General features: G+C 46.6%; 1 protein-coding gene across 8 annotated transcripts in view; it reads left to right on the forward strand.

Moving 5' to 3' along the window:
• The first annotated feature begins 557 nt into the window (after positions 1-557).
• DGKI (diacylglycerol kinase iota) overlaps positions 558-26,321 on the forward strand; it is a 367,036-nt gene continuing 341,272 nt past the window's right edge. For 5 of the 8 annotated variants that reach the window (XM_036230852.1, XM_016122880.2, XM_036230855.1 and 2 more), the window contains exon 1: positions 1,404-1,810. In XM_036230852.1, coding sequence (XP_036086745.1) covers positions 1,404-1,810 — 407 coding nt within the window. Of the gene's footprint in view, positions 1,018-1,403; positions 1,811-2,013; positions 2,036-26,321 lie in introns of those variants that run through there. The other 3 variants (XM_036230859.1, XM_036230860.1, XM_036230862.1) reach the window with 3 other exon arrangements.

The raw sequence follows: 26,321 nt of genomic DNA on the forward strand, positions 1-26,321 counted from the left end.
GAGGGGTGCAGTGAAATTGGAGAGATGGGTGTGTGAGGTGCTTAGCACAACACTTTTCGAGAAAAATGAGGGCCTAATAACCACTTGCCGTTTTTATTATTTTTATTACCTTTGCACACTCCACTCTGGAAATGCCTGACCTCTGGCTTATTATAATGTTCATATGAAAAGAATTACAAAACGTACAAGTTGGTAGAGGTTTGAGGTATTTTATTCAATCTCCTAATTCTAGTCATGAGAAAAAAATCAAGTAACTTGTTTGGGGTCACACAACGTTGACCTGAAGTTCTTCACTGGTCTGGTTCTCTTACTAAACATACGTGTGCTATATACATTTTGGTCACTACACTCAGCATTAAGTGTGAATTTTTTCCATGTTTGTTGACAGCAAAGATCTCTTGGGTGGAAACCCCTAATTTGGAAAATTATCTGTCTCACACACTTTGTAGCACATCATTCAAACCCCATAGAGTTTTCAATTATATTAGAAACATAATTCTGGACAGTTAAGTCGACAGAGGCTACAAACTTGGGTTGCCTGAGCAGTGGGGTCCCAAGAGGTTGGAAACGCAACCTCTAGCGAAGCCCCTCCCCCCTCCTCGCTGGCCCTGCGCCAGCACCCCACCTTGGCGCCCTCACTTCAGCCTCCTGGATTCTGTCAGCCTTTCTACTTCGCTGAGGGCCTTGCAATCTGTGATCCGACTCAACAAAATTAACAGCTGTTTCGGGAAAAGCTTTCTATGTGTAAGGAAGATGTTGAGCTGGGGGATTCAGGGGTGAAGGGGTCCCGGCCGTCGCCCTGTGAGGGGAGATGGACGCTTGCCTGTATCATAAACGTGACCTCGCCCTCACCCCTTAATTTACACTGTGCACGAATTCGCTCCCAGGTTCGCACCGACCACAGTCCTTCTACGTCCCCCAGACGCTTCCCACCTGGGGCGGCTTCTGCTTGGCTCCGGAGATCGGTGGTGGAGAGGACGCTGCGCCGGGCCTGGGCGCGACGGCACTGGGACTGAGGTGGGCGCCGCCGCTCACGGGCCAAGCGCCAGGGCAGGGCAGCTCGCGGGTCGCGGTCCCGGCTTCCCCGTGCACGAACTAGGGCGCGGCACGCTTTCCTCGGAGTTTTCCTCAGGCGCGTTTTGCTCCCGGAGCCGTGTTCGCGCCCAGCGCCCCCAGATCCCCTCCCCTCTGCCGCCTTCTCCCGCAGCCCGCTGCCTCGGGGCAGAGTTCAAGTTCAGCCCCGGCTTGCGCTCGGGGTTTCGGAAAGGCCAGGGGGGGCTGGAGGGCGCGGGTTTGCAGCGGGGGAGGGCGCGGGCGGCGGAGGCAGGTGGCCTCTGATTGGTCGGGGAGGGGGAGTGGAGGCACGGAGTTTCCCACAATGCCCCGGTGCGGTGCAGCCGCGGATGGATGCTGCGGGAAGGGGCTGCCATTTGCCGCCCCTGCCAGCGGCGCGCGGACCTGCTCGCTCTCCTGCCGCGGCGGCCGCCGCCAGCGCCGCGAGCCCGCCCGGCCTGTGCAGCGGCGCCGCCTCGGCTCTCCCCGCGGCCGCCCGAGCGGTCGCCATGAACCCCAGCTCCTCGGCGGGAGAGGAGAAGGGGGCGACGGGCGGCGGCGGCGGCGGCGGCGGCAGCGGCGCCGGGAGCTGCTGCCTGGGCGCCGAGGGCGGCGCGGAGCCGCGGGGCGCGGGGGCAGCGGCGGCGGCGGGGGCCGCTGCCCTGGAAGAGTCCGCGGCCGCCGGGGCGAAGGAGAAGGACGAGGCGCTGGAGGAGAAGCTGAGGAACTTAACTTTCCGGAAGCAGGTTTCTTACAGGTAGGAGCGGGAGCCCGGCGGCCGGGGACAGGTGCCGCTGCGGGGCGCGCGCCCCGCTCTTCTCCCTGGGAGAGGCGCTGCCACCGACTCGGCGGCACCTGGCTCGCGCCCCCGCCCCCGCCTTTTAGGGAATGGGTTCTCGCCTCATGCCATTATTCTGGGCTGGAGGGAAGCTCCGTGCGCCCCGATTCCCCCTGTAACGGGAGGGCAGATCGGGTCCCTGAGGTGAGAACAGCACAAATGCGCGTGTGTGTGCGGGGGTGGGGTGGGGGGCAGAAAAGGGGGTGCAGACACAGAGATGCCTGGTTTTCTTGAGAGAGAAGTCCCACAAAGTTGACCCCAAGCCGGTGTCATCGTCAACCACTCCCAGATTTCTCCGGACGAACCTTTGGCACTAAGTTGCTAGTTGAGATCGCACGCCAGGCAGGAAAGAACAGCCCTGTCCCTGACGAGAAATCCTTGTGGAAGTCGGACCCGCCTCAGAGTCCCCCACTAAGGAAGAGGCGATGTGGCGCTCTGTGTGCAGATGCACGGCGGGTTCCGGGGTTACACGTACACGTGCTCGCTCCACTCTCCTGGCTGTGCCCAGAAGGACGACTTGGGGAGCCCGTTGGCACGCCAGGGGTGAGGGGCGGGAATGGGACCGGGCGTCCCCCTGAGGGTCGTATTTGCCAGACAAGGACCGTGTGGGATAAGTGGCCACCACATCATGATAAAAGAGTCCCCCAAGTTGTGTCAAGATCTAAAAAATGAGAAATAAGGATTCAAAAGGTCCTCTGCCCCCCTCCCACCCCCAAGGCAAGAATAAAGATATTGAGAGGTTTGGAAGGTTTCGGAAACTACCTATATTGCTTATTAATTTTTTAAAAGTCAAGGTGATAAGGATAGACTTTCAAACATTTGCACTTGCTAGAGCTTGGAGTATTTCTTGAAAAGGGGTCAATAAATGCATTCTTGTGACCTTCTCCTTTTGAGTTAGCAGTTTTTTCCAGAAACCCATATAAAGCATTCAACCTGCACACCATGTGCTGTTATGTAAGCAAAAGCAGATGACAGAGGTGTGTGGGTTTGCGAGGGTGTGCGTGGTGTTTATGGGGCATGTGTGTGCATCACTGGGGTCCCCACAGGTGTCGCTGGGCCTGGAGGCCCCGGTCACTAGGGCATGTGCGCTGTGCCTAAGCGGAGGCTTCTGACGGCTCCGCAACGGTCTTCATGGTGGGGCTGTCGCTCCGGCGTTGGATGAGCGCGTTTTGTTCCCTGTGCCTTGAGGCAGTCTCCCACCTGACTCGCTCTTTTCATTACTCCCCGAGATGAGGACCAAACGGGTCTTTCTTTTAATATTTCTGGTTTCTAAAATTAGACAGCTGGCAGAGAGCGGGGTCGCTCTTAGGAGGGAAGCTGGGACACAGGCAATTCTCCTTCCTCGTTGCGGTGGCCCGTCTGGCCCTCAGGGGGACAGGGACTACATTCAGCCTAATTTAAGAGCTGCAAGTTGGAGGGGGCTTTGCTTATGCCAAGCACATTGCGGGTCTGGGCTCCCGTGCGGTTGGTTTTCATCAGAGTCTTCTGTGGGTTGGGCTCCGAGGCCGGAGTTTGCAAGGGAAATCATTTCTGCTGGCCTGTTGGCAGGCGTCCTTCCCGGAGCCCGTGTCCTGGGAATGAGTGCTGCTGGGGCCGTGGCTTTCTGGGTCACATGCTCACACTTCCATGCGTAAGTGTGCGTACACACGAACACAGACGTGAACCCAGACACAGCGTTTTTCTATAGGGGGATAGAATCCTCCTTAGCAAATAGACCCTACCCTGTGAATGTCATTTATTTTTAAATAAAGCTTTACAGTCTCTGATTCAGCAAACCATCTGCGTCAGCGTCACCTCAGGTGGCTGGTTAAAAATGCCCGCCACCCCAGACTTACAAAAATCAAACTTCGTGGGTGGGAATTTTTAACAGGCTCCTCCTGCCATGTAGCAATATGTTAATATCTGAGGATTGCCGTTCGATTTTCTCACGAAGGCCAAATAATTGATCTTTGAACTCATAAACTGAGCCCAGCCAAAGGAGGCCAGGCAGTCCCAAAGTCAGGTGAAAGACAGCGAAAAGCTAGGTGGTTTCACCTGGCACATGTTTGCCCTGGGTAACCTGGAGCGTGTCTCCATTTCAGTTATTATAATAACTTTTTTAGGGTCATGGTCAGTGGACTACCTACTCTCCATGGCAACCATTGTGCAGGACTCAGGTAGCTGGGCTGGACTATTTCACTGGTGGGTTAATGACTGGTCTGTAAGGAAGGAGCTGTTTTGGCCGGAGTTGGGCATTGGCTCCTCAGTGAGGACCGTGCCACCTGACTTCTACAGGGCACCTGAGGACAGGGACCAGTGGGAGTTAAAGGGAGGGTGTCAGGAAGACCTCACGGATGGAATCTAAGTGAAAAGGGTTCAGTAAGAGTGTGAAGTGTGGCTGCTTGTGTAAGGGGGGTCATCTGAGGTGGGGAAGAGGAGATTTGCAGGTAGGTCAAAAATATCTTTTGAAGAACATAGATATTTGTGGAATGACACTTGACAGGAAAGAAGGGGGCTTTGGGAGAGGGCGTGCGTGTGCGTGTGTGTAGGGGGGTCTCATCTGCTCCCTCTGTTGCTAAGGAACATATAAGCTAGGGTTTAAAAATAAATGAGGAGTGGGTGGGCATATGCAGTGACTCCTGTCTTTTTAGGAACCAGAGCCCTTTGCAAAAAGCCTTTAAATAACCATTTCTGGAGGCAGATTATTCATTTTGCTTGACTTTTACTTTGTTAAGTAAAATAAACCCCTTTATACATACCCCTCGATTTCCCCTCATTATCTTTTCTTTCTTGGCCTTTTTTGGGAACCATTTTTCCCATGAGAGTATTTTCTTTATTTCAGATTCTGTTCCCTTAGAGCAAATAGTCTCTGTAGACTGTAAAGCTGAAGGTTTTAGAAAGCAGTGCAAACGAGCTGGTACTTTTCTTTTAAAATTACTACTTCCTTTTTCTTTACAAATTATGGTGCTGCGCAGATACACATGTGCCAACGACTATACAATGTGTAGGATTTATTTTTTTAACTGCTCTAAAAAATTCCCATTTAAGTCAGTAATATTAAAAAGAAATTTTTTTTTAGATACACACAAGGGAGGGGAGGGAGAGGTGACTGATGTTTATTTTCTTCTGTGTACCAGGCACTGCACTAAGATTTATTGCATATTCTACCTTATTTACTCTTCATGAAGGTCCTGTGCTGTGATTAGGGTTCTTTCTGTCTTAGAGAAAATGAATCCGAGGCTTAGAGCTTGGGCAGGAGACAGAATTTAAACCCAGATCCGACTCTGAATGACTTTCTCTTTAGACCACATTATGCTTCCCCAATCATTCATTCATTCCTGGTTCGAACTCTCTCTGTGTACACGCATGAGTTTGTACAGCGTAATATACACACTCTTCTGTAATGTACCACAGATCAGTACATATTGTACCTTGTGTACTTTAGCCTTTGGTCTGTGTTCCTTTGGCTACATAACTTCAAGGAGCTCCTCTACTATTTTGGAGACAAAGATGAATATAAATTCTTGTTCATCAGAAAATAGACTGGCTTTCCTTCTGAGAACAAAACCACCTACATGACACCTGCCATCTCTGTGAAGATACTGTCTTCTTAGTGTTTTATCTACTTTTAATAAAAATTACATGGGTGTCGTGTAGGTAGACCTAGATCCAGTGATGAGCTGGCCTGTCTGTGTTTCCTCGAGCGGCCCAAAGTGAATAACAAAGTGTGATCCTGCTTGGAGGAGGCCTGGGCAGTCACCATTGCTCGTGAGATGTTGATGCCTCTGCCTTAGGATGGTCATGCCAGACTCTCTTTACAGGGAGTTTTTGATACGAGGTAAAAGTAGCGACAAGGAGTATTCGACTTCATAGATTAGGCAACTAGGTACCGAAGGATCTGTTATTCTTTACGTGTTGGTGATGGAACGTAGTATTTCCGATTTATGTTTTGTCCTCCAAGGCAAGATGATTATATGATTACAAGAAAGGCGTTTGGGACATCGAGAGCCAAGTAGGAATCCATCGTGTATGGGGGGAAGAGTGTATGCAGCATCCTATTTTATAAATCAGTTTCATTTTATGTTTTTGTCTGATATTTAGAATTTGGGATCACATGTAAACCTTGGTTCTAACCTAACGTTAGCCTCGTCAGTAATTTCTTTACTGTCGGCGAAGTGTAGGCGTCCTCAATCAGAACACACGCCAGGCGAGGCTGCGCTTGAACCACCGTCCAGAGTACTTCACCTGCTCTAGTTGACCTTTCAGTGGCTTGATTTTCACATGGGAGAGCGACCGCATTGGGTCGCTGTGGAATCAGGGGGTGTGGAGAAGTGGCAGGGAGCTTTGCTGGTGGCAACAGCAGCGTCCTGCGTAAGGCCAGACGAAATTAGACTAGGTAGAGTGAGTGTTTTGGAACATTTCACTTTCTAATCTGAGAAAATGAGGACTCCTAGTGAGGGCCTGGGCTGGCTGCACTTTCCGTGGCCTTCTGGGCTGGAATCTGGGGTACATTCCCCATGTGGCCCTGAGGTGTCCTTGAAGTGGGCTCAGGCTGTCACTCTGTGAGACCGGCAGCATCTGGAAGAAGCACCACCTGCCTACATGTTGGGCTGTGACATTTGCTTTCTTACATGCGTTTACCTTGGTAATACTGACCCTAATTATTTTTTCTGAGACCCTGTACTTGTAGTCCTAGAATCATAGTTACTGCAATTTAAAGATGGTGTGTGAGCTTTTCTTATGGTGGATAACTGAAGAAAGAAACAAAAGCTAAGCTGTTAGGCTTTTTTTATTATTATTATTTGAAATTCAATTCACTTGAAATAACTATAAAATGGGCTATTTTCAAATTGTTTGAACTGATTGGAATGTTATGCCTATGTCAAGGCATAATAAACCAACGCATTGTAGAAGAAGAAATAAATAAAAACGCAAAAACGCCCAGTTATGTCTATTTGCACATAATGCTCCCATAATTCATCTATAGCTTGTTCCCCAGGCAAACGCCTCCTTAGGGTTGAGCTCAGAGTGTCCATGTTCTGTGACAGGGGGTTGGGCCTTCCCTGTCCTCACATAGCACTTTCAAACAGCTGTGTGAGGACTGACTTGGAATTTTCTGTTCTGGGAATTAAACTAGAATTTGAATCTGACACCTTCTGGTTGGTCTTGGGCCTGTTATATAACCCCTTAGGGGCTCAGCCTATTCACCCCTAAAACAGGGTAACAGTGACAGTGATCTTAGAGGTTTGCTATGAGTGGTAAATGAGTTCCTTTAGGTAAAGGACTCAGCACAGTTAACTTACATAAGCATTGTTATTCCCTGCTAAGTTGGTAGCGCCTTTGGAGACAGAAATTGCACCTCATCGTTTGAATTGCTGAATCCTGTTCTTATTGTTCAGGAGGTGTTGGGTAAATATTTATTGAATGAATGAATTTAATTGCCTTCTTTAAATAAACTACTACTGCGATCCATTCTCTGTCCATCTCAATTGCAATTTTCTTTTCCACTAAGAGGAAGGTCTACCTTCCTCTCATTTACACTTTGTCGAACAGCCCGGGACTGTGTATCCGACTATGGCTTGCTGCGTGAGTACCTGCCTCGGCCACTTAGCCAGCTGTTGGAGGCTGGAGGGGGCGTCAGAAGCTCTGACTTAACCAGCTATTTGCAGCTTGTCAAAGAAAAAGGCCTTAATTTGCCTTCTGAGTAGCACTAATTAGCTCTCCAGCTCCCTTTCTGTCTATCTCATCCTTTTCCAAGGGGCATCACTGATTTTTCCTCAGGGAATTTTCTGTTGACTTTTCTTCTGCGATTAAAACTTGGACATGCAACGAGATGCGTGTCCCTCCCCCCCGTCCCCGACACACACTTCCCCCGTTCCTGGAATCGATCCTGGCTATCGTCCAGCCTGCCCGAGGTCACTCCCGCAGCATGTGTTCAGTGTTACTTCACTTACTCTCTCCTTCCGATTCACCTGCTTGACTTTGGTTAAAAAAGTTATCCTTGGTCAACTCAGTGACTCGAAACCTTTCTTTTGTTTTGGACTCAATAACAAAGTCTGGGCAAAAATAACTGCTACTTTTTATTCACGTAGCGTATAAAGCACTTGAAGGAGGGCAGGTGACTTTCCTGACATCCACAGGGTTCAAAGAGAGGTGGCGTGAGCCCCGCTCGGTGTGGATCTTCGGGCGTGCATGCGTTGGCCGGGGTTGGGCAGAGGTGGGAAGAAGGGCCTTGCAGGTGAATTTTAATGTTCTTCTAGCCCTGAGGTTTTGTGGGCCTTAGAAATGGAGCGGATACTGTTTCTGAAAGGCAACAGTGTTCTGACAGGGACTTCTGTTGTTTTGCTCAGCTGGAGATTTGCCTTTAGATTTTCAGGTTCGTAAAGGATTAAGGAAGCAGCCCTGAGTTAGGCTATAATATTAATGGTCTGGCTCTTGTCGGATGGAGGGGGAAATGTTCAAAGCTTAAGACAATAATAATTAAACTGCAACAGATCTCAATGTTCTTAATCCCCAGTTAAATGAGAGACAGGAGTGGAATAGTGGTTAGGAGCCCTGACTCTGGAGGCCTGTTGCCTGGGTTCAGTTCTCCACCTCTGCCCGCTGTGTGACTTTGGGCACGTTACTTAACCTCTCTGTGCCCTAGTTTCTCCATCTACAAAGTGGGCATGGTAGCAGTACCCACCCTGCAGGATTGTTTGAAGGTTTATTCGGTGTTTCCCGTCATGAACTAAGCGCTACAGTCGCATCATCCAAAAGTCCCATCAGGGAGCAGATTCAGGTGGTCGTCTTCAAAATATCACACATTCGCCAAATGTCGGTAGCTACTGATAAAATCATTCGGATAATATGAAAATGCGGTAGATAGACACTTAGGAAATTTAATTCACAGGTTTTGACATTCAGTAAGGTACAGAACGTGTATTCTTCTTTTCACGACTTATTAAAAAGTAATTCCATTACTAGAGAATGCGAGGAGGAGAATGCTCTGGACATGGGAGCAGGTACAAGGCCAAGGTCAGGGGAGGTGGCCTGGTCAGGGTGCAGAAGGATCAAGCAGCAGCGGCCACACCCCAGCTGCTCGTCTCTAGAGCAGGAAGCCAGATGCGCAGGGCTGGGGGCCGGGGGTGGGGGGGTGGGGAGGGTGCAGGGGTCGCAGAGCTTTGCAGTGTCAGGAATAAATAAGCAGGTAAAGACGAAGATACTAGAAATAGAGTTGTCACCAAGGACTCCAGGACAGAGGTAATTTCTCTCCTGGCCTGGCTGATGATGTCTGCTTCATATGTACAGACAATGGCCAGCTGCTGGGCCCCAGTAATCAGAGGAAAGAGCTTCCCAGATCCTACCTATCCTGGATTATTTCAGAAATGGAAGGCTCAGCCTTCTGGGATGTTCTATCAGTTATCTCAACTAAGCCAAACAAAAGAATTAAAAGAAAAAAATTAGATGGTTATTAAATATTTGTTGAACAAATAAAACTGGCTCAGGACTGCAAAGTAAGTATTGAGGAAGGAAATCTAGGTTTTTTTTTTTTTTTTTTTTTCTTCAAAAGGCAAAGAAAAAGCAGTTTGGTTGCTTTTGCGTATCATGTAGATTTTCAGGAAATAGCCAGAAAATGGACTCTTTTGAAAGGTCCAAAGTATATTTTTAAAATATGTCCTTCCTTTGTATATGAGAAAGATGTCAAAATGCTATATATATATAAAAAATTGTTTTAAAAAGAACTTGAAAGCAATTTGTTTAAAGATAAAAAAAAAAAGCTTTATATAAGCTTATATGGAAGCAGTTGGAAAGGGTTCTACGTTTCATTTTGGGACAAACTTCTGGAGCATTCTTCAAACTGAAAGGACTGTGTTCTCATCACTGTCCTTATGTATGTGACAAGGTTTGAGGTGCTCTCTCTCAGACAGAGAGCATTCCCTGTAGAGGTTTTTGAGAAAAAAGCCTGATTTAAAACAGCGTCTTCCTTTGAAGTCGGCCCCCTCTCAGTGCAAAGACTAAGCTGTAGCACAGTTTTGTTTCTTTCCAGGTGAAGCGCTGTCCTCAGCATCTAAAGTTCCACAGGAAGTAGAAAAAGCTTGAACCCCAGAAGCTGCAGAGCATGAGGTTCCCTGGCTGTGAGCATCCGCAGGGCCCTCAGGCTCTGGCCCACCCTGCCTTTCCTCCCAGTGGCCAAGAAGCAACAGACTTCACGTTCTCTTTCCCAGTGACCTCTGGTAACCCCTCACACCCTACCCCGAGGCAGCAAAGGCAGCCTCTGTGCTTCCAAAGATTTTGTAAAGTGTAGCTAGCTGAGAGAAAGAAGAAGCTTTTTCTTGGTGTAAGTGTTCATTTACCTACCTGCCTACTGGTGAATATAAATCATTATAAGCTACTGATTTTTATACTCTGTGCCAAGGGATGCTAACGTAACCCTCAATTAAGCAGGGATCATTATTATTTCCATTTTACAGATAAGGACGTTGAGACTTAGCATTTAAGCAACTTACCTGTAGCCACAAAGCTAGTGAAATGAGTCCATATTTGCCTCTTGCATCTTGAAAACGCAGCTTTCCCCCTTTTCCATGTCTGCGTGCAAATAGCTATGTTTTCGCCATCTAGTGATTTGTTAGAATCCCTCCAGAGGAGAGGCCCATGTTGTTCATCTTAGTGTGTCTGGCTAGTCCTAACAACAGGATGTAGAGAAAGGCCTTCACGAAGGCCGATTGGCTTAGAGAACAAGAATTTCTTCCTGTACAAGCTGCATTCAGCTCTGTGGACAGCTAGATGCTACTGGCAGTGTAGGGAGGCCAAGGCTGAGCTTTCCTTGGTAGGTTTTCTTTTTTTTCTTTTTTTTTTAATTATATGAATTTTCCATTGCACAAGATGGGGAAATAAACCCAGTTTCCAGGGGCAAGAATAGAACTCACAGGGATTATAGCCTGGTGTTCCTGCTTTGCATTCTACTTAGGTCCAAGACCTTGTGATCTGTTGGAACTTGAAGGGAGGTGGGTAACGGTACAATGGCTTGGGGTCCTGTGAAGAAATTTGAACCAATTTCTACGTGCTTTATGTGGTTGGAAAGACATAATGAATACTATTTGCTTAAAAAAAAAATTCTTTGAAGAGTTGAGTCACCTTTAACTGGAGGGGCCTAGTCAGGCTATAAGTACTTGGAATATAAGTTTTCCATAACAGCATCCATCAGAATCCATAAGTATATCTATGCATGGTTATAGACACCTAGAGCGTTCCAAAGGATCATTTTTAAAAACCTGAGTCATTCTTTCACATTTGAAGAAAGCCTTCAGAATTTCTTAGCAAAATAAATCTCTAGTTCAAAAATAAACGTCGAAGCTATTTAAAGATTAAAACAGAAGCTTTCTATGAGCCAGTGTGGAATTATAATAAAATCTAAGGGATTTTGTTTTTTTTAAAGACAAATTTCTGGCGATTTCTTACTCTGTTAATACTGACTAAATTTAGGTACTTATAATAAAAACGTGTGTGGTGCTTTTAAGGCTTTACCATTTATAAACTGCTTTCGCATAATTGATCCAATTTTACCATGAAAACAGTCTTAGGCACCAGGTAGAGCAGGTGGTATTTTCATAGCTGTCGTACAGTTCTGGGAACAGGCTTGACCACTAAGTGAATTTCTCAAAGCCACGTGCTGATAAGGCGCACTGCCAGGCTTAGGCGGCTTGTTGGGCCTGAGGTCCCAACAAGGGCCCTGCATCTGTGCGTGGCTCTGTGGAAAGCTAGTTAGAAACGTTTGTTTCCCTTTCGTTACTTTAATGGTCTTGAATTCATCTCAGTGATTAATCACGGCAAAGTTGGAATCTGCCACCGACTAGACTAGCGTACCGAATCCATATCGTATTGACAAGGAGGATGACGGCTCTTGCCATATAGGAGAAAATATGAAACCACCAGTGTGATGGTGTATGTTTAATACTCCTCCTACCGGGGAAAAGAAAGATAGAGAAACATGCAGGCTCTTCCTTTGCATTAGTTGCTAAGCAGCAGCCGTTTCATTGTAAAGGAGATTCAGTTCGAATAATGACATAGGTAATTCCAAGAATAGCATTTCGTTTATACAGCAACTGCGTTTTCCATCTTCTGAAAGCATATGCTCCCGTGGCTCAGTGATTTCGGGGGAAGAAACAGGCTCCTCAACACATTTGTTGAATGCGTAAAGAAAAATTCAATATAGTTGATCATCTAATAACCCAACACCCATGTTTTGAGACGAAGAGTGAGCAGCAAGCCCAGGCTACTCGAAGTTCTAAGGATTCGGAAATATCTCCGGAAAATGCCGCCGAGGAACAGGTATGTTTTTGAGACCACGTTTGACATTAAGTGATACTATCTCCATAGAACACTCTGGAGAGTTTAAAATTCTAAGTGTTCGAAGTAATATGGTGTAGAACAAAATTCGTCTGCGGCCGAGGAGTTTGATGGTGGCCCAGATTTCATTGTGTTGAGATTTTGCTACTGACCGGAACCTTTTAAAAAACAAAGATAAAAGAAAATACCGTACGAGGCTAGCACAAGTCGTGGAGTTCAGTTTTATCAGCAAAGAAGGGTCTACGTATAGAGGAAGACATGCATGTGGTGCGTGTGTGAGTACACGTGTGAAGGAGGAGCCGTCAAATGCCGTCGCTGCCGGGCGATGTCTTTCCCATCGCGCCATTGTTAGTTCCGAAGGCCGCGTGATCTGTTCGTGGAAGGCCACTGCGCCCCGTGTCCAGGCGCTTCCGCCATCGCCGTCTGGCTCACACAGACTGTCGAGAAACTTCCCTGCGCCTAGACAAACATACCTCCTTCGTGGGAGGCATTCGGTGAGCAAACTTGGTCGTTTTTGAAGAGCGCGCCTCCCCCACCCGCCCCACCCTGCCCCCCCTCCCCAAGCCACTGGAGAGAGAATACTTCTTTCTGGAAGCAGATGGGAGTCTTGGAAGCTGGTCTTTCACTTCCAGTAAATTGCCTTCCCGTTGATGGCAAAGTACCTCTTCCAGGAACGAAAAGTAACGTTCGGGAGAGATAACACATGGACGAGTCTGCAAATGGCCAGCGCTTATTCCCACTGTGCTGTCGGGGTCGTTAGTGCAGCCGTTTTTGCCGTCTCTCCAGCAATTAGTGCTTCTCATAGATTTGACTGTGTGCTTTTTACAATTACTCAAAACAGCGTGGGTGGAGCGGTCCTGGCGTTAGAGGAACCCATTATCCACGTGGGGAAATCGAGTCAGGAGGGCTGGGAGGGGGAACCACTGACTTCCTGGCCTGGCCTACAACCACAGGGGAGCAAGATTCTTTCAGGAAAAGCTTACCTGGGACGTGCTCCGTGGTATACCCTCAGCATTAATATTAATATTAATAATAATAATAACAAGAACAAGAACATTTATTAAGGCCTCCCCAGATGTGCCAGAAATTATACTAAGTGCTTTACGTATATCGCTAAAGTTGATTCTTACAACAACCCTATGAGGTAGGTGCTATTACTATCTATAGTTTTATAGAAGAGGAAACTGAGGCACAGGGCAATAATGTGACATCCCAGGGCCACAGAGCCAGCGAGCAAGGAAGCCAGGAACAGAATGCCAGGAGAACTCCCTGGCTAGTGAGCTTAGGCACGACTGTCCTACGTGCCGGCATAAAGGTATGAACGTCCCCTGTTTGAATCTGAGAATGCCTGCTACCCTGTGGTGTGCAGTCTTGTACAATAAGACATTTTTGTGCGTCAAGATGCCTGGCCCTGCAGGGAAGCCAGTGAGGACTTTGGAAGCCGCTGTAGGTAGCTTCTTCTTGTCACCCTGATACCACCTTAGGGCGTGTGACCTGAGCTTGGACACCTGGCCTCTTAAAGGACCATCAAAGAGAGTGCCTGGTAGGACGGTTTCTGCTCTGTTGCATCACCAGCTTTTCGATTGACTTGTGAACCATCTGGCACCTTTCCAATAAACTTGCTTTTCTGTGTGGGTCAACCAGGCTTGGTCTCTGTTGCTTGGAACAGCAACAAAAGAAAGCAAATTGGTAAAATACCATCTGCAAGCGGTCCGCCAGCCTCTGCTGGGGAATGCCTTCAAGTGCCAGGAGTTCGTGGTTACCTGACGCAGATAGTCAGGTCAGGTCAGGTCTGAGCAGTCAGGTCCAATTGTTAGAAAGTTTTTGTTATAGGGGAAATGAAAGTGTTCCCATTTAATGAATATTTAGCATGCATTAGGTACTTTGTGCCTCCTTGTTTGTCATTCTCTTATTTAATTATCATGACTCTCCGAGTTACTTATTTCTGTGTCACAGGTAAGGAAACTGGATCTCACAGAGGGGAGATAATTTGCCTGAAGACAAAGAGCTATTAATTTATGGAGTCAGGATTCAGATTCAGTTCCAAGTCACCCCAAACCCGCATTTTCCTCCCCATTGTACCATGCCTCCATTTTCGGTCCAAAACTGACTTCTTGGTTTTTACCTACTGGTATTACATTTTCACTTCTGGGAGATATATTGAGGGTTAACGCCATGTCCCCCGCCCCCCTTCTGTCTTCAGGCCTTGGAATATTCGAAGTCTGTCATCACATTTTTCTCTTTAGCCACCTTTTCTTTCGACTTTTAACTACCTCCACTTGTCCCCTACCTAAAGGTGATTTTTTTTTTAAAGGTGATATTTCTACCATCTCCATTTTTTTCTAGCTGTTCCCTAATTCTATAGCAGACTGGTTTATCCGTGGCCTTACTCACAAGAATCGAGCAAGGGACTAAAAACAGTGTCTACCCAGGGCCATCGCTAGCACATATGGTGTCTCTGTTCGAATTAGAAACAGGTCCCAAGTTTGGGTGGACAGATTAACGAATTCCTCCCTCCCGAGCTCTGTCAGTCCCAGAGCCAGGATCTAGCATGTGGTGGGTGGCACCTAGGCCGGATGTCAGTCTCCGCCTGCCCCTCCTCTGGGCGCCACCTGCAGGTGTGGTTCTGGGGGACCCGGTCCCCTTGCTGTGGCTGTTGGTTGCCGTGTAGACGGATTCGCATGGGCGGAGGCCAACTGCTCTAAAACTCCTCCCAAAGCCAGATTTCCTGACTGCCAGTTCAACACATCGCTAATGCCATTTCTGAAGTCCTGCTCAGGTTGCAGCTGTTTCGCTAAAGATTTGTCATTTCAGTTTGGCCACATGTTTATTTGGCGCGTTTTAGATTTATTTCAGACTCCAGACTCTTCTAGATTTGTTCGTCTTCCCTCCCTGCTTTCAACCTTCCATCCCTCCCTCCCTCTCTTTCTTCTTTCCTAAATAAGAAAGAATACGCTCTCTCTTACTTTCAGTTTACTATTATCTCTGTTCCTCAGACTTATGCTTGTATCACCTTCCCCTTGACCCTACTGCTGGTGGAGAAATGCCCGTGGTCAACTCTTTTAAAACTGGCTTAGTCTATTTATCTGAGAGGTTTGAGTGAGCTTTCTTTTAGTGAGTTGACACAGAGCTGATAAAGAAATTCATCTGTACTTTGGCTAAACCTATATTGGGTGGCCAAGAAGATTTCTTATTTTGTCTAAAGGATAGCATTCTACTGTTCCAGGTAACAGTGCTGTGCTGTCCGATATAGTAGACACTAGCCTTAGAAACTAACTAAATTAAATTTGAAATCTAGTTCCTCAGTCACACTAGCTATAATGGCCATGTGTAGCTAGTAGCCGCCATATCGGGCAGCATAGATACAGAACATTCTCATCGCAGCAGAAAGTTCTATTGAACAGGGCCGCTTTGAGGGAGAAATGTCAAGATCCTAATCTATCAAACCTACAGAAACTTCTAGCCAGCCATCCCTAAATGGCCACCTTGGATGAAATGGTTCTTGAATTGAGAAGTCTAGTTCAGAAGTTATGCTTTAGAGGTACAACTAGGAACGGGAGCATTGCAGACAGGGAAAAGGGGAACGGCCCTCTCGCTGTTCTCCCTCCCCTTGCTTGTCCCGAGCTCCTCCCCTGCTCATTACAGTGGTGACTGATTTCCACATGGACCATCTCAGAAGTTTGCCAAACGTGCAGAGTTCTATGCAGAAGGGAACCCGTTCTATGGTTTTTGGATGCACTGGCTGTTTTTCCATCTTAGCTCAGCTGGTGGTAGTTGCTTTGGGGGTAGAATGAAGGGTGGAGGAAGAACATTACTGCTTCTCCATCAGTTGATGCCTGAAATTTGGGCCAGAGGCGTTGTCCAAGATCCAGGGAGTATGGATGTGTAGCTTCCGGTTGCGTCTATGTTGCAGAAATTGCTCATTATACTCTCTATTTTATTCTTAACATGAGTTCCCATCATGTTTAATAAATATTTATTGTAGATTCACTAGGGAGGCCTGGAACTAAATGCTTGGACTTATACCTTTAGCATGGCTCACCCGATTCCTAAAAGAAAGACCTTAGGAAGCTATGAAAAAGGCTTCAAGGACAAAGCAAAGGCCCCAGGGGACTCCTTGTGTGTGTGTGGATCTGCTTTGAACTGCCAATATTGTACACGAGGGTATTCTAAAAATAGCCCAAGTAATGTGCATCCTCTGTGAAGGGAGTGAGATAATTTGTGAGGATGATGAGATGTGGAAAAAGAGAGAAGCTTTAGAAGATGAGAAATGAAATACATGAATCCTGATGGTCTCTGAGGCTCTCCCAAGCACAAGTGCTCTCTTTGAAGTCTTGATGTTGAAAATTGGAAAAAAAAGTGCTTGAAAAAAGCATCTTCACTGGGAGAGCCATTGGGTTTTTCTCACCTATGTTTTATAACACGATGAGCTCACTGGCTAAAAACTTACCTATTTTGTAAGAAAGGTTATGGATACTCACTCATTATGCGTGCAAAGCATAACAAGCCCTTGGCGAGGAATCCAAAGTTGAGTAATAGATGATTTCTACCTTAAGGTTGCTTCGAGTGGCTTATGACTTATTAGGGAAACAAATTAAAAACGTACTGAGTGCCTACCACATGCATGCTAAGTGCTTGAAATAAAACAGAAGTAAGAATTGGTGTTATCAAGAATTTATGGTCTAGTGAGAAAGAGAGGCAAAGAATTGACCTGTGACAATCAGAGTAATACATGCAAAGAGAGAGGGACCTTTTAGGGTTCAGGGTGGGGACCCAGAAGAAGGGCACCTATGTCAGTTCGAAGAGTAGATTATCTCTGGAGCAGGTGATGGTTGGATGGACCTTGAAGGAGGAAGAAGAGATAGCTAGATGCTAGATAGCTAAGTGGATTTGTTCTTATCGTTGATTCAATAAAGAAAACATGCCCTCAGTTCCGAATGGCAAACGAGAAACAGAATTTTGGAACACATTTCATTTGCTTCAGATCTCTTTTGAAGAGCCCCCAGCTATCTATCATTTGAATTTTTTTGAAGGAGTGGAAAATTTTAAATAGGTTCCTCCACCTACAAATCCACACATAACGGACCTTTCTTGGAGTTATGGCTCCTCTGTGCTTGTTCGACAGCGGCAGCTTGAGCAAGAGGAAGCAGCAGGCATGCGGTGGTGCACACGATCAACTCCGGGCTGCAGGAACTCGAAACGGGGGGAGAGAGCTTAGTTCTGTTCGGGGAATGTTTCCTTGCAGCCTTGACCTCGAAGGACTGGTAGGATTTCAACGGGAGGGCAAGGGGCACGAGGAGGCGGGTACAGAGCACAATCCAGGGAGCGGGAATTGTATGAGGAAGGTGGACTATGTGATGTATTTGGGCAGCAGTGGGGAATGTGGAGTGATTTTGCTTTGGTCCCAGAGATGTGTAGTGGAAGAGCGGGCAGGGGAGGTAAGATGAGTGCTCGTGTCAGAGGCCTTGGATGCCGCCAGAGGAATTTGGATGTTGTAGTTAATAGAGAGCCATTGGAGATTTTGGGGCAGAGAGGCGATGCTCCCTACTCAGTGTGGCGAAGACCTCGTTCTTTCTGGAGCCATCGCCAACTCCACTTCTAGAGCCGCTGTTGTTAGCAGAGGTGATACCTCTACCCCGCCCTGCCACTGAACATTCCAGAGGGGACAAGAAGGGAGACCCCATTTCTCTTGGCAGTGGTCACGTGGCCTGGCCGAGAGCCACACTCCTCTCTGCCTCCAGGACAATAGGAAGGAGGAGGGAAAACGAGAGGAAGGGGGGCGAATCTCAAGTCCATGAGAATTTGGGAAAGACCGAATGAGGAGAATGAAATGTCCTCAGCGTCGGAACAGGAAACTCGTTTTTATATAAAGTAGTGCAACGAGTTGGTTAGCCTTGATGTCATTCATAAATTAACACTTGAGCTAAACAACATTGTCCTATGTTCTAAACAGGCAACTCCATAGAAAATTTGGGAACATGGCTTGTCTTTGAGCTGGGGACTTTCTCTCTAATCCGTTTGGAAAAACTCCTAAAATATCACACCATTGGAATGTTTTTAATGAAGTGGAAAGTTTTTTTTTTTTTTCCAGATTCCAATACCTAGAAATCACTGAACAGATTAATGGGAGAAATATGTGTTCTGAATTTATTATAAAATACTAGCCGGGCGGCTTAAACGTTGTTCATTGTCAGAGGGCTGTGTGACTGTGTAACACTGTTACATGAACAGCGATTGGCTGGGCCAGTTAATAGAAATCCAGATAATTTTGCAGCTAGAAAAGATTTGCTTTTAGCTGCAAATGACACATGCTCTTCAGACCTAATCTCCAGTAAATGAAGTGCAGCGTTGTGGTAGAAAGTCAGTGTGACCAATTCTGTCCCCTGGTTTTTATGCTGGTTCCTGAGTGATTAGGACGATGTTTAGCTTATTCCCTGCATTATGTCAATTGCATTGCAATGCTTGAGAGCTGGCTCACATCTCGCATTTTAGAAAATTATAATTTTTCTCATATAAATGGAAAATAGAGAAAACGAGAGTAGAAGAGAAAGCGGCATTGAGATCAAAGTAACATTAACATGCAGGAAAGAACGGGATCTTGGTTCAAGGCCACCCAGAGGGAGGAGCAGTCTTCACCTCACAGCTGCAGGTGACCTGTCTTATGTAGAGATACGGCTTGCAAACTCATTTCAAGGAGTCAAGATGAAGATACTCTCTCTACTTTTCAACCAAACCCAGTTATTATTAATAACAGAGACTACCAAGCAACGTCATGATTCTGTTGGCTATACGGAACTCTTAAGATGCAAAGCGTCCTATTTCTTTCCATGTCCCGCTCAATAGAGCCAGTTTTGTTTTAAGTGAAAAAAATTTAACGTGCAATTTTTTTTCGTGACAGACTTCACTTCTAAATGTTTACTCAAGACATAAATAAAATTAGAAAACAAGTCTGATAATGTGTCGCTATCCATCGTGTCAGAAAATATTACCTCTTACTCCTGAGAGTGTCGGCGTGGGAGGCGTGTGCGCATGTGTGAGTAAATGGGGTTTGCTTGTCTGTGTTACTTGCTCACCCTCAGACAGGTCTCACTCTGACCCGCAGTGTCCTCATCTGAAAAATGAGGCTGGTGATGGCTACCCCACATGCAGTGGTCGAGGCGGAATGGGATAATGTGTGCACTCTGCAAATCATAAAGCCCTATATAAATACATAGCCTGCCAACACCCCTACCTCGCTGAATCATAGGTCCGCTCTCTGCTGTGGACTAATGATGCGAAGACCTTGTGAGCTTCTCAGGGTAATTACCTTTCTTCGCGATGGCTCTGGGGCACAGGCTTGCTAATGGTTGTGGACATCATTTTGGAGACGTGCAAATGCAGGTCTGTGAGGCTCGACCAACTTTTTGTTTTAGTTTTCAAATACAATACTTATTTTAATCAAAGTGATAGGTAAGCATAGCTCAATGCACGGTTCAGAGTTAACTAGAATCACAGCTTGTAACCAATCCTGAAATTCCCTTCTCTGTTTCTCTTCCACACTCCCGTTTCCTGAAAGCTACTGTGATACGTAGGCTGTTCCTTCCTAGATCCCGCATTTATATTTACCAAGAACATGCCACTAAGTGCTACTTTACAATAGCTCTCAACTGTTTTCCTATGAGAAGGTGAGGATTTAGTTCTCTTTCCAATGTATTCATTTCACGATTTCATTTAAACCGCTCAGAACTGCTTCTGTTATTATTGAAGTTGTAAATCTTTTGCATAGCCGAGCCACCCGTCGTGCTATTGAAGCCACTTCCATTCTGGTGGTGTTGGTCTCGTTTGAAAAAAAATATTTCGATACGGGCTTATTTCTAATCCTTCCGCCAACTCCTTAACGGAGCCATAAATCTTCTGTCGCGTTTAAACGTATCGCGTAGCGTGTCGGTCTCGGTGTTTTCTGCGCCGACGGCCCTCTCGGCCCCCTCCATCATGTCTCACGGCTCCCGATCCCCCCTCGTTTTTCGAGTCCTCGTTGCTCCTTCCCGCAGTCGAAGGCCACATTGTCTCCATCTCCTGTATTTCTTCCTTGGCTGATGCCTCGTTTGGTGGAGCACACGGAACAACAATACCACGTTCCTGGATGGGTTCCCCCCCCCCCCCACCCAGGAACTGTCATCATATTTTTAGATGACCGAGTTGAAAAAGTTTCCCGGGACGTGTGACACATCCTGCAGTAGCTTCCTCAGAAAAGGGTACATAGGAGCTAGATATTTTGAGTTCTTTTATGTCCGAGAATATCTTTTTATCTACCTTCCCATGCGATTGAAGTTTTTTGGGGTATGGCTTTCTCGACTGGAAATAATTTTACCTCAGAGGCCAATTCCATTCTGATTATCAACAACTTTGTTTTCTTTTTCTTTTTCTTTTTCTCTAGATGTAAGTTTTCTTTTCTTTTTTTCCTCCCTCTTTCTGTCTACTGTTTAGAAATTTCAAAACTGATGTAACTTACTTAGTATGACACATCTATTTCGTGGTGCTGGGAACTTTTTAGATCTCTTCAATCGGAAAAGGTTTAGTTCTAAGAAACTTTCTGGTATTATTTTTTGGGGAGGAGGGGCTGGGGAGACTATCTCATTCCCTTCAATTTTACCTTTTGCTATTTTCTGAAATTACACTACGTAGCTATCGCAGATACTGGAGTCTTTTTCTAATCTCATTTCCCGTTAAAGTTTTCCTTTCCTTGTGTCTGCTTTCTGGGAGATTTCCTTGTTTATTTTCCAGCCTTTTATTGCATTTTTAATTCTTGTGTGATCCTACTTTAAATTTCCAAGAGCTCTTGCTCGTTTTCCAGTGCGTGTTTCTATAGCACTCCATTCTTGTTTCATGGCTTTAATATCTCCACTTATTTCTCTGAGGATCTTAGTGATATTTTTTGGATGTTTTATTCGCCCTTTATTAACTCCGTTTTCTTCAAAAACATTTTTTTTCTTTTTCATTTATTATGTTAGTATCTTCTTTTCACGTTGGAGACTCCGTCGAAATACATGCTGATCCATCCAGTCACATGCAAGGGAGAGGCCCCCAAAGGCCGAATGGAAGCTTGGCGTGTGTACATGTCTGTGACGTGCGTAGGCCATATGGGGCTCCACTAGAAAGCGATTGGTGGGGGGCCTGCTTTCGTTGTATTGGGAAAACCCCAAACGTTAATATTTTCTGTTCCGTCCTCAGAAAAGATGGTTTCACTTTGCTCTCAGGAGGTTTCTGCCTCACTGTTGCTCCTGTAGGGGCTGGAAGTTTTATGACTCAGTGTTTAGACTTCCAGGAGCCCTCTCTGCTTTCCGTAGGTCTCCTACTCAAACCCGTTTGTGTTGTCGTTTTCTTGTTCTCTGGTTTAGCTTCTTTAGAAACGAGGTCGCCAGTGTCCTGGCTGTGAGTGGCAGGACGAACCACCGGGCTGCCCAAGATGGCATCCGCCTCGCCTCTGCAAAGGCTTCTTCCTGTTTCCAGCACCTTCTCCCGCCCTCGCCTTCAGCGGTACCTGGTGCCTCCCAGCTCAGGCTTTCCTGGAGTTCCGCGGTGTGAATCCGTCCCTTGATTGCTTTTTCTCCTTACTACATCTAATTTCCAGCTTCCTCCGCCCTGCCTGTATTCAGTTACCGCTACTCTACTCAATTTCCTGCTTCCGAAAATCTTGTGGTCATCCCTTTCGCTGTCATCTTGCCTTTTTCTTTTTTCTTGTGAGCTTATGTCTTTCATTTCCTTTACTCTCATTTTTTGAGGGAGTTTCTAGAAGTGGTTGGGATAAAGGTGTGTGTCTGACTCGCCATGTTGAGCTGGAAGTTGCTCACTCTGCCCTTTCTTAGTAAGACCATTAAGAAACTTGACATAGCCATATATTTCTTTATAATTTTTAAACAGATAGTGTTTTAAGGGCGTCTTTACTCCTAAAAGACTTCTAAGAGTTTCATAGGCATTTTTTTTTTCTGGCTCAGTTCTCTCTCTCAGTGACATGCGAAGGGCTGGGTAATTTTACATCATTTTTCAAGCATCCAAGTGGAGGAGATGCTGCTGACATTCTGCCATAGTTCCTCTGCCTTCTTTATGCAGCTCACCGTTCGCCTTGGGCCCATCAACTAAAATTTCAAAATGTCCCCTATTTCCAGCACCCCCTAAACTGGAACCACTGATTTCTGCCAGGCACAGTGTTCTTCTCTGCCTCTGTCTCTGTCTGCAGCCTGTGCTCTCCTGGTTTTCTGGGAAGCCCAGAGGCCCGTCATTCTCCTAGCAGCTCAGATGCCCTTCTCCCCAAACACCCAGAGTTCATTTAGCACCAATGAGGTGCTCAATCTGGGATTTCTGAGGGGCTGTCACTGGGGAGAGGCTGTTGCTAATGAGGTGCAAATTGGCGGCAGCTGGGGAGGGGTTGCTCTCTCCGGGCTAGGCCCCAGGGGAGGGGCGGAGCGCTATGACACGTCTCCAGGAGGCTGGCCTTGGGCCGGAATGCCTGATTCCTCTGCATGGCCTGGGATGTTGGTCTGGGCTCCACAGCCCCTTCCCTGGGGCTGTTGCCAGCTGGCTCATGCCTCGGCCAGTTTTCCTGGCTGGCTTTCTTCACAAGTAGAAGAGGCCTAGCTCAGTCTTGAGGCTTTCCCAAACCTTGGGGAGATAGCCAGGAAGACACACAGCCCCCAGAAACATGGCCCTTGGGCTTGGTGTGCCAGAAGGTTAAGCAGGTGGGAGTCTGGTGGAACAGTGGGGCCAGGAGCAACAGCTGGGGGAGAGGAGCACATCTGGTTCTCCTGAGCACCTGCCCCCGGTCCTGCCCAGCCTTCTCTCAGCCATTTTTACTTGCGAGTGCCCCCACCAGAGCCGCGCGGCACAGCTGCGGGTGGAAAATTGTGTTCAGAACCAGAGACTGTGTTCTGGTGGAGAGAAAATGGGGGGAGGCAGGTAGATGCAGGATGGACATTGTATAGGTGGCGAAGTGCCTTTGTGCCTCCCCGTCTCTGCGTGACTGGGGACCTGGGTGTGGAATCCACGTTTCCATATGGGTGATTTTGAGCAAATCTCATAAATTCTCTGACTTGAGCGCACTCTACCTTTTTCGAATTTTTATTTCTCTTCCTCTCACATCCTCTGACTTTATAAAGAGCTCACTGGGTGCCGACCTAGCTACAAAGAGGACAACAAGGAATGAAATATAGTCCCTATTTTCAAGGAACTCACTTTCCAGCGGAAGAAGACAGACATACAAACAGTATGTGGTGACATTCGAATAGGTCCTTGTTCAAGGAATGGAAGTGTGCTGTAGAGAGGTCACCGCACAGTCACGGAGGTTTGAAGAAAAAGCAAGTTGTTTGTGGATCCTGGGCTGCAGGTGTAAGGTGGACTGGCAGGCTGTGGGTCTGGAGACAAACCAGGTCACAAGATGAAGGGTGCCGCTCGCCACACAGCGAGTTTGGACCTCACCTTGCTGGTGACGGGAGCTGCAGTGGGCTGTGGAGAGAACTGTGACACTCTGCCAAGCAGGGAGGCTGGGCCAGCCCCACGATCTTTAAGATTCCCCTGGAGTCTGAACTTTCTGATTCTCTGTGTGGGTACGAAGATGTGGGTCTGGGAACACAGCTTTGCTGAGCAGCGTTATCTGGTGTAGCGTCTGTGAGTAGGTGTTTAAATGTGGGCTGGACTCGGTAGCTATATTAGGAGGTAATGTCAAGCGGGGCGGGGAGCGCCAGGTTCTGAGTGAAGCTGAAATCTGAATATCCAAGCCCTGCCTTTGACCGCAGCGTTGACCCAGGCTAAATCACTTGACCTGTCCCTGCCTCAGGATCACCACCTGTAAAATGGAAAATTTCACTTCTGAGCAGCTCGGGGATGGTTTTGTTTTTCTTTTATTTTTTCTTTTTCTTTTTTTTTTTTTTTTTTTGAGTTTTATTTGATAATGACTTTGCTATGGTTGTAGGACATTTGAGGGCAAAAAAAGTTATTTTCAAGTTGAACATTATTTTTAATTGTATTAGTAGCTCTCAACAAGCATGGAGATAAAAGTTATCTGTGCATAAGTTTTGTGTGATACCCTCGTGCCGAGTTTTTCCCGCGTTCTGATCGGGAGCACCTGGTGAGAGCAGGGCTCGGGAGATGAGACTGTGGGCCTGAAATGGTGTCGCAGGGACTAGCTTAGTGAACCGCACAGATGCACAAAGCTTTAGCCGAGCGTCCCAGCTGGGCCGTTTTAGGAATGCATTTGTGTGGCCGATGACACGTTCCTGAACTCCCAAGTGTTAGTTCATGCTTGTCGAACTTTAAAGCCCAGAGAATTATTATTTTCTGGAACCATATACGAACACACGGGCCCAACTCCAAAGCGGTCCTCGCTCTCCGAGTTGCCTTTTGGCTTTCGAGTCGGTGTGTTTTCTTCAATTTTTGTCTTGGGGTCCGTAGCTCACCAGCCCGTCCATCTTCTCGGAATGCTCTCCAGTCAGCTCAGCTTTGTAACCAGAGGGATCAATGATTTCTACACGGTTTGGTTCTCATGCTCTGAGACGATGTCGCTGATGGTCTGACAGCCAAAATATAGGCGAAGCCAAGAAGGATGATTGCAACATGGACCCGCTGGTAAGGTGTGGGCGTGGACACTGGTTGTGAACAACTGATACTTGCACACCAGCGCACTCTTTGAGTTGTCAGCCCTGCCGGGGCCCACACTTACAAGGATCAAGCTTAGTTAGTTGTGATAACTCAGGGCAAGAAAGGCATCAGAAGGTACCTTTAAGCACTGGCTTCACTCAGAAACACAGCCTTGACGTTGAAATAATCTGCTGATACCTGCAGGTTGGATTTCCAATGGGAGCGACGGTCAGTCTGGAGCACAAACATTTCACATCCTGTCTGTGAGGCCTTTATTGATCGCTAGTGGAATTGTGAACATGGTCTGTGATCATTAGAACTGTACTGGGGGCGGGGGAAATCACTATTCAACAACATACGGTAGTCACAGTGTTCTATGCAAATGAGTAAAGTACTCAGCAGAAAGTAATTTTTCTTGAATCTGAACTCTAGTGACACTGTTATTTTTCTTAGGTCACATGTCATTTTTAGTATTATTCAAGAGTTATGTCTGTGTATATGTTGTTGGCCTCTAAATGACTGTAATATGCTTGAGGGCACAGCGGTTAATTGAACAAACAATTATTGAGCACCTAGGGTGTATCAAACACCCAGTGTGTGTTTTAGCCACCGAAAACAAATGAATGAGACCCCTTCCTGACCACCAGAATCTCAGAGATCAGTAAGGGGGCATAAATAAGTAGACAGATAATTAAAATGTATTTATTATATATAATACATGTATATATAGTATAATGATAGAGATGTGAACATGAAATTAGAAATTGAGATACTTTGAGCTGAGCATTTAAAGAATGAGAAGGAGATACTTAATTGAAGAAGAGTAGGAAGGACCTTCCACAAAGGTCAAGACAAGCAAGGACATAGTCATGGGAAATGACTTGATTGTATACAAAACTGAAAGTGAGTTGATAATCCAGGAATATAAAGCAATAGGTTAGATCAAGGAATGATCCCAGAACGGTAGCGACATTATCATTTCAATACTCATTTCAGTGTTATACAGCGAGGGTATGTTTGTCACAACTTTGGGGACACTACTGGCATCTAGAGGTTAGAGGTCAGGGGCACTCATGAATGCCCCACTGTGCACAGGACAGCCCCTCACAGCAGAGAATTATCTGGTGCCACATTTCAGTGGTGCCAAGGCTGAGAAACCCTCCTCTCAGTCTTGCTGTCATGTCTAGCTTTCATCATTCAAGTCTTAGCTCAAAAGTCACTTCTTTAGTGGCTGCCTTGCCCACCCCATCTGTCAGGAAAATTTGCCTCTTCTCTGTCACTCTCTATTACGTAACCCTATTTTATATTTCCTTTGTGCCTTTTGATACTATCTGCTATTGTATTATATATTTATTTTTACTACCCATTTCTCCCCCCTAAAATATAAACACCATGAGTTCTTTGATTCATTTGCTGCTGCATCTGTAAAACCCAGACTACTGTGGGGCCCGTGGGCAAATGCGTGGAAGAGCTTAAGGCCGGGGCATCTGGGCAGAGGAACACAGCAAGCTGG

The sequence above is a fragment of the Rousettus aegyptiacus genome, unplaced genomic scaffold (assembly GCF_014176215.1).
Source record: "Rousettus aegyptiacus isolate mRouAeg1 unplaced genomic scaffold, mRouAeg1.p scaffold_m13_p_13, whole genome shotgun sequence".
NCBI classification, from domain to species: domain Eukaryota; kingdom Metazoa; phylum Chordata; class Mammalia; order Chiroptera; family Pteropodidae; genus Rousettus; species Rousettus aegyptiacus.